This window comes from Corvus brachyrhynchos, unplaced genomic scaffold, assembly GCF_000691975.1.
Source record: "Corvus brachyrhynchos isolate BGI_N302 unplaced genomic scaffold, ASM69197v1 scaffold961, whole genome shotgun sequence".
Classification (NCBI taxonomy): Eukaryota; Metazoa; Chordata; class Aves; order Passeriformes; family Corvidae; genus Corvus; species Corvus brachyrhynchos.
Window position 1 is genome coordinate 339239 of NW_008236008.1, and position 8583 is coordinate 347821.

Below are 8583 nucleotides of genomic sequence, written 5' to 3' on the forward strand. Positions count from 1 at the left end.
AGGAATGACGGGTGAAGCTTGTCGTGACAACTGCAGGGAAGAAACCAAGACTGAAATTACATTCCTGCAGTTTCTGAATAAAGTGTTATTTTGGACAGGGAAAGTTTAGTTAGTGTTTTCCTTTTGACAGAAAAAAATGTTCTTAAGCACATAAAACAACTGCAAAAAATTATTTCATGTGATTTTTGTTTTCCACCTATAGCAATTTTGATACTTTTTTTCTATGCTGTGGTGCTTTTTTCCTTAACTTATATTTCAGTTACGTATCTTTTTCCTCTAGACACTTCCTTTCCATCAGTCCATTTTAGAGAAATGACAGAAATTTAGTAGACATTTTATGAAAGAGACAGTTTTATAACTTACTTAGATTTTGCCCATCAGAATTCTATGTGATGGACTTCTTACATCATCCAGGTCAAAGGAAAATAATTAAATTGCCAAAACCACCATTGTTCAAGATGAACAGTCCCACCAGACCTCTAGTAAACAATTTTATTTGTATTTACACCTCAGCAAATGCAGGTCACAGTATTTCATAGCAGATATAAAAATCAACTATTGAGTGCAGATTAATCTTGCTTTTACTATTTTTTAATGCAAATTTGATCAACAAGATAAATTTCTACTGCAGTATGTCTGATTTTTCCATCAGCTGTTCTTGTTTGTGCATGAAGTATACTGCAGTTTGATACACTGAGAGGGGAACAACACTGAAGGCAGAGGTCTAAGAAATCATGTGATTTCCTTAAAATCCAGTTATTTTTAAAAGTTATCTTAGAAAGTCATTTAAACATACCATCTTCTTTTCCTCTTCCATCTTTTCTTTCTCAAAATATTGTCTAAGTTGTTCCTCTTGCTTTTCTTCTTTTTCTTTTCTTTGTTTTTCTGCCTCTTTTTTTCTTTCTTCATCTAATTGAATTACTTCCTTATTTTTCAATCTTCTCTGTAACATAATTAATACTTAATAATTAAAAAAGACTCAATTACTGAAGTTTCTTCTTTTTCTTTGAGAAGTTAAAATTACACATCAAAGTGATGTAGTATGAAATAAAAAAGCATATTTCATTAGTCTGACTTCAAATATTCAAATTAAAATATATCTCCTTCAACTATTAAACATCAGCAGCCCTGGCTTTGCTAACATCATTAAACAGAATTCCTAATAACTTCTTTAAACACCAGTCTGTGACCCCAGATCTGCCATCAGCTAAGGCAAACTGTAGGAGTCATTTCCAAAAATTCAGATTCAATCAAAACATACTGCAGACATGCACCACACTATCAAAAGACCACAAAGAAATTATCATCTGGTCTCAGTTTTACTCTTGTGACTGTGAATAGCAGTGACACCAGTTAGCTCCTTACTCTCTGCTAGACCAGCTCTAGTATCCAGAAGACAAGGCTCATCCAACTAATCTGTTCATACCAGGGAAGGAGAATTTAGAATATAAGCTAAACATTCTGTCTTAGAAATTTTCAAGTCCTACATCCTAAACTCATCTTTCATAATCCCATAGGGTACTGAAAGACTCCTCCTTCTCTGATGTCCTTGTGTCCTCTTCCTACAATTATTTATTATAGTCTAAATTATGCAAATTTATTTTAAAATGCAAACCCAAGAAATAAAAGTTTGGGGTTTGAACTAAATCAATGGGTATAGATTTAGGGTTGAATTTACCTTCATGGAAAGTATTCACTAGATTTGTTTAGCATTCTTCCAAAACAAGCAGTATTCTTATCTCAAAGATATTTCCTTGGCAATTCAAAAAAAGGCTTTACAAAATATTTCTGTACAGTTACATTTTACAAATAGTTCCATGCGAATTAAATTTAAGAAAAAAACTGGGATGATATTTTTTTAATTCACCAATTTGACAAAGCTTTTTATTGGCCTCACCACCAATTTCTTTTAGAAAGGAGAGCACCACTGTCATTTATAAAACTACAGACTTTTTCTTTAAAGAATTAATAGTACTTCAAGATTGTAGTATACCATAAAGAGTGAGAAGAATGTGCTAGTTAATGCTGACAATCTTCTACCTCTCCTCTGCCTGCAGACCCATTTAAAAGCAAAGACCAATTCACAGGACAATTCTCAGCTTACCATCCTAGACAACAAATATTACAAAGGGTTAGTTTAGCATGGAAAGAAGTCAAAGTATCAAAATACTACACCTCCTCCTCTTTTCTCCTTCTCTCCTCTAGTTCCTCTTCATATGCTTTTTGAATTCTCATCCTCTGCTCTGCAAGTCGTTTTTCCTCTTTTTCTTCTTCCATTCTAAGTTTTTCTCGCTCTGCTTCTTCCCTACGTCTCTTTTCTTCAATCTTAAAAATAAAACAAAGAAGTATTCAACTGTCAATTGTAATCTGATTAACAACATTTACCACCATTTTTGCAGTAACTACTTGCAAGATCAAAAGCTGTATGGTGCGACTGAAAGAATCCTAGAGCCTGTCCTATATTTCAGCTGCAGGATTCCATTAAAATGAGATTCTATTTTACTATTTCTTTTTGGCCATTGGAGCCACCCCCCAACAGGAAAACTACTTATAAACACTACTAATAAAACCAGAGTATTTCCTAACACTTGCTCTATTCCAGATGTGCTGCAGTAACACTTTTATTCACTGATTAAATAATGGAAGATGGGAAACCAAAAAGATACGGTAATTAACTTTTTCCATTCCACAATTACAGTATTATTAGATGAAGTGCTGACTTAGTGAAGCAAAAGGTCTGCCCATTTTTTAGTCTTTTTGGCAGCCCTATGCATGGAAAAAAAACCTTGATCTTTTCTTTTCAGCAGATCCACATCAAACTAACTGTATGACTTTAGTAGTCTCTTAAATTATCTTTGATTTCCTTGATAATGGTATTTAATTATATTGATATTTAAGTCATGCAGTATAAGATTAAATGTGAAGTATTATGGAGAGAAGATATATGCTGGTTGAAGAACAATCAGGTTTTATGTACCCATCAATAAATAACTACACTATGACTGATCACCATTTCATTTTGATGAATGTGCATTTTTATAATGTAGACTTCCAAGGGCAAACATCTTTGCTTCTGCAGTCATTTATGTATGCAAACCTGTACTATATGTACAGCTTCAGAACTCAATACTGTATTTAGAGAGCTGTACTTCAAAAAAAAAGAAAGACAGAGTCTAGATTAAACAAGCCAACTATTAAGAAATGCTTGTATAAGTGATGCTATTATGTAAGCCAAAATCTAAGAAACTCAATAGTATGTAGCTTTTAGTCCACCTCTTGTGTACAGAATTGGCTATGATAGCACAAGTAAGGTCTTTGGTTGGCAGTGATTATTTACTCTGATTGTAAACCCTTTTTTTACAATTTATTTCACCAGATGATATCTGGCATGAGCATTCACCTGTAGACGGAGGAAGTTCTTGTAGGATTCCTGTCGCTTAAGCTGCTCTGGAGATGGAGGTTCACCAAACACATTACCTCGAGCAAAAGGAGAGGCCTGTGTAAATGTAACACCTAAGGGAGGGAAAAGGTTACAGATAAAAATCAAACAGAACTTATAACAGCAAGCCAGAGTGAAGAAGGGGGAATCCGAGACACTTGTTTCAAAAGGAAGCTTATGACAGTCGTAACTCAATGCTATAGCTGGGCTTAAAAGTTCTTACATTGTCTGCCTGGAATAATTGCCAGGTTTTAACTGTTTAATACCATCCAAGCAAGTTGTATTTCTACAAAACAACACCTACTAAAGTCACCTATTCTACTGTCCAATTTGCAGCTTAGTATGTAAGAACATTACCTACAAGTTAATTAGAATAGCAAATACTTTACGCCTCATAACTTTACTGCTGGCAATTCCTCTGACTTAGAACATACAGTTCTGTTCCTTAGGTTTATTCACTCTTTAAAAACAGAGCATCCTAACAGAAAAAATATTTACACAAAAGAGCAAAGGATGCTACAAAAAGCAAAGCCCCAGACTGGCAAATAAAATTCTAAGCAGTCAGAGAACTGAATTCTGCCAGTATAAAGTGCTTTCTGTACTATGAAGTTTGAAGTGTCAGGTTTCCTTTAGCCCTGAGTTACGACCATGACATAACCATACAGACCCCAAAGCTCTAGACAGGAGGATTAATTCAGATACCACACAGAGCAGGTTTTGCAGAACAGAATCCCTACAAGAAGCAGAGGAAAAAGAAAGGAAGTAAAGGAAAGTAGAGTAAGTTGTGTTAACTTTCCAGCTCATGCAGCACGTTCTTCACTCATATCATGTCTGCTCTGAAGGACAGTGCCTCAAGCAAGTGCAAGAGCAATAGCTCCACTGAGCTGAGACAAATATTACATTTCCCTATATGGTGAGGTAACACCCAAGTCAGATGAAAGCATAAATAACACATAAAAGTATTCCCAGAGGAATGCACATGTTTATTGCTACAGCCTAGCCTTAGGAACATGTGTTTGCATACCAAGGAGTACACTTTGAGATTATTTTTCCTTACATGGAAGCAGTGCTTGAATCCTTCCAAAATATAACTGAATTTACATGTGGCTCTTTCATGATGGAGTTACTTCCATATAAAAAAGCAGAATAAGTTTTATATACCATTTAGAAGGCATGGGTACAAGACAGGCAAGTTACTATGGAAAGTATCAAGGAAAACACTTGCTGTGTACCAGCTACTATCCTGCTAATTCCTCTTTTAATAGGGCAGTGTACAAAAAAACCCCACAAAACCAAGCGAGCAAATCCACCAAAACATACACAAAGCCACTCTACTGTGTGGCTGATCAAATTCAAGGTGCAAGACTGTAATGTTCCCATCACTGATGTTCACCACCTCCTAATCCAAAGTAAGTGAGCTAACCAGGGGGCTCTTGGCTGTTTTACATTATTACTTTATCAGCCTTCCTGTTTCACTTCTTACTGAATGGTTAAATATACACTCTGTTGGGGATAAAGAGAGGTGGGACAGAAGGAACAAAAGTCAGTGGTAAGGATGCTGAATTGCAATAGCGCAAAATAGATTCATGCCCCAAATACCATGTAATTCTTTATTCAGAAGTGCAACAATTCAACCAGGAGAAGGAAAAGTAGCATCTAATCTGAGTTGAGAAGATCATCACTAATCCTGGCCTTTGCCCATCCTAAACTAGGGACTGGTCTGGAGTAACACAGTGCTCTCATTCAGATGTCTCACAAAACATAAGGAGATAAAGATGCCTTAGTTTTAAAATATGAAAATAAAACAAAATCCCTAAAACTCGGAGGCAGTGCACAGGGCTCCATATGTACCCAATTTACCTGTAACTTTTTAGAACTTGTTAACCTAGTTACTGTGCCAATTTCACCTTAACCTCTAACATCATACACCTAAAGACCTTCCATTTCCTTTTATTCCGTAGTCTCACCTACCACACAGCTGTATTTTTACTATGTCATTTAAAAATAAGACAAACGTGTATGAAGATTGGATTAGAAAACACCAAATCTGGAAAACTAATATACTGATCTTGACTCTTCAGGGCTAAAACAGCTTTAGTTATTACTGACAAGACAGATAAGATTTTAAGAGCACACAGTGACAGCAATGAAGAAATTTGGGAAAGAAGCATGATACTGACTTCACAGGCAGATAGCACTAACACTACCATAGGACTGCCAGAAAGAGGTAAAGAACTATGGAATTTTGATCGCTAAGACTTATGGATAGTTAGAGGAGCAATACAGTATTCTTAAAAACCTGCTATTTTATTTGTAGATGCTTCTGAGTTCTCAGGTCTTGAGGAGGCCAAAGTTAGGTCAACAATACCCCTTTTATCTTCATATAGTCTTGCCTCTGGATTATGATATACCTCTTCATTTCGCTTGTGCATGATATTCAAGTCCGCTAAAGGAAAGGGGAAATAACTGTTTATAGTGTTTTAATCTCATAAAAGCATGTTCACTGTAGATTCTCCAAAACACAGAGAGTTTTGATCAGATTCCACTTTTCCTGGGCATATCAGCCATGGGAACAAAAAATTCAGGCAAAGACAAGAATATAGAGGCTAAGGGTGAAATACTAATAATTAGGTCCTATTAATTAACAGATTAAAAGATTTATTTTCTTGCTTTTCTTTTGTCAGGAACGATTATTCACAACAAACCTCCCTTCTCCCCTGCCTCAAAATGCTATTAAATGGAAAGATAAAGAACTCAAAGACAAAATTGACTCACAAGTTTGTGTTGATAAGCACATATTTAGAAACCACCCTTTTTTCTATCTCCCTAAAGCTGTAAAATACTTTTGAGTTTAGTATTGATATTTTAAGTGCTGAATCTCTCCTTAATTACTGTTCAGGGAAATGAGTGAAATTGAAGCACTGAAGCATATTTTGGCCTTCATGTCTTGAATAATAATCCAGGTGCAGATTTCTATATGTAAGAAAAGCAACATTATCCAACATTTTCATCAAAATTTACATGGCGCCTGATCAAAGATGTTAATTTCAGCTCATTTTGAAGCGTTACTGTACTACACTTAGAAGGCTCATTTCAAAGCAAAAAAGTACTGCATAGTTTTCAGATTACCTTCTGAAATAGTGTTTCTGATAATTATTAATTACTGTAGTCATTTAAGCACACAGATTCCAAGAACTTTAAATTACATGCGTCTCTGTAAAGCAGCCTTTGCATATATCAGAGTCTCAAATGCTATTTACAGACATTTTTAAGAGGATAAAAGGACAAGTCACACTGCATAAAAAAGAGACGTCAGAAAGCATGTTCTGTTTCACGACACTTGACTCATAGCTTATCCATCATGCAGCCAAGCTATGGTGGGAAAAGTATTTTACATATGTAATCCAGGAAAACAGGGTAAGAAGCTTCTTTCTCTTGGTTTCCCATTTACAGACAGAGATAAACTTCTCAGCAGTTACATGCAGAGCTCAGGTCAGTGTGAGACCTTTACATTTCCAGTCACACCACTGTTAAAGCCTAGAGGAAGGAGCCAAACATATAAATACAGTGCCTGAAGTCAGGCAGTATGAACACCTCTATCTGGCTGAGGATAAACAGAAGCTTAGATCCTTAATACAAGCTTCTAAACTTGTAATTTGCCCACAAAATCTTTGAAAAGCACTTAAACTTTACTCACTACTCTCAAAATATACTACTAATTTTGGCACATGTTGCTCAGGTGTCATACAACTGAAACTAATTACTTTTATACATAAACTGTTACCCAGTAAGTATTTCATGATTTACTGGAAGGGCAAATGAACAACCTGGATCATGATCATAGCTATCTTCCAGCTCAGTGCTCCCATCTTGTATAAAACAGCACTTGGAAAAAGTAAGACTTAAAAACCATTACTGCTGAGCGCTCTTTATATAGCCATTTACCAGCAGTGTTAATTTGGGAAATCTAAATATTCCACTTAGCTTTGTATATTTATATAAACATGCTTCCATTTTTCATATCACAAGTAGAGATTTCTAAGCCTAGAAATTATTTTTAAAATGAAAAAGAATTTTAAACCTGTTCCTAGTACATGTTTAAATAAAAGTCTTCACAACAGACTTTAGCATATTTGTATTGCAGATGATTCTGACAGCTTGTTTTCCTCCTTCTCCCTTTACAACTGCATTGTGTCTTCACTTACAGTTGACATGTCCTGTGTTTCCCATTTTGTTCGGATTGTATTCTTTGAATGATTCTACAGAAATCAAAATAATAACTACTCCTAGAGTGCATCTCCTTGAAACAAATAAGTCTTATTTGTCAAGGGCTACCAGTGTAACAAAACAAGCAATAATATGGCTGAATAGAGTCCTTACGAGAGCAAGGAAACATCAGCCTTGAAAAGACAACCCATAATTCTCACAAACATACTTATAAGATTTCCTTCTGCATCTCTGAGAGGAGCACCACCACCACCTCTTCCCCAGGGATTGTAATTCCTCATTTCTGCTTCTAACTTCTCCTTCTCCTCTCTCTCTTGTCTGCGTCGCTCTTCTCTCTCTCTTATCTAAAAACAAACCAACCAAAGTTAGTTCCACAATAGTATCACATTAAGTAGAAATTTCATAAAAAGTTAACAGAGCAAACTGAATGCTCTCATTATCTATTTCCCTCTTCTACATCAAGCAAATCCAAACAGTTTGCTGCCTATACTCCAGACAGTGCATTGAATTCTGTTGTCAAAACATGCATGTCCAGTTGTGCATAATCAGAGAAACATACTACACATTATAAGACTTAGTCATGGTTTAGTATAGATTGGGTTTTTAGTAAAGAGGGCATCAGCCATGGAAGTGATTCTCTTGCAAAGAGGTGCTTACAGCTTCCTCTATGACCTGACAGAACCAATCAATTGGCTAGTTTGAATACTTTGGCAACTTTTTAAGCCACTTAAGCAGCTTGACATGCCTCTGTGATCCACATTAAAGAACGAACCAACCCCGGGAAAGCTCTCTTGTCTTCTGGCTTTCGAACAGGTAGTGGGGGGCCCTGCAGGCGGCCCAGCGGGGCCGGGCCGAGGCACGGCCCTGTTCCACCTGCGGCCCCCCACGGCCCTGCTCCGTGCGGGCAGCTCCTGCTC

At 36.3% G+C, this 8583-nt stretch overlaps 1 protein-coding gene across 7 annotated transcripts in view; it reads right to left on the reverse strand.

The window, feature by feature from the left end:
* CSPP1 (centrosome and spindle pole associated protein 1) overlaps positions 1-8583 on the reverse strand; it is a 61965-nt gene that overhangs the window by 16363 nt on the left and 37019 nt on the right. For 6 of the 7 annotated variants that reach the window (XM_017731001.1, XM_017731031.1, XM_017731011.1 and 3 more), the window contains 6 exons: positions 7875-8010; positions 5739-5885; positions 3401-3513; positions 2176-2325; positions 797-943; positions 6-30 (listed from right to left, as the gene is read on the reverse strand). In XM_017731001.1, the coding sequence (XP_017586490.1) occupies positions 6-30; positions 797-943; positions 2176-2325; positions 3401-3513; positions 5739-5885; positions 7875-8010 (718 nt within the window). The remainder of the gene's footprint in view (positions 1-5; positions 31-796; positions 944-2175; positions 2326-3400; positions 3514-5738; positions 5886-7874; positions 8011-8583) is intronic. The other variant, XM_017731018.1, reaches the window with a different exon arrangement.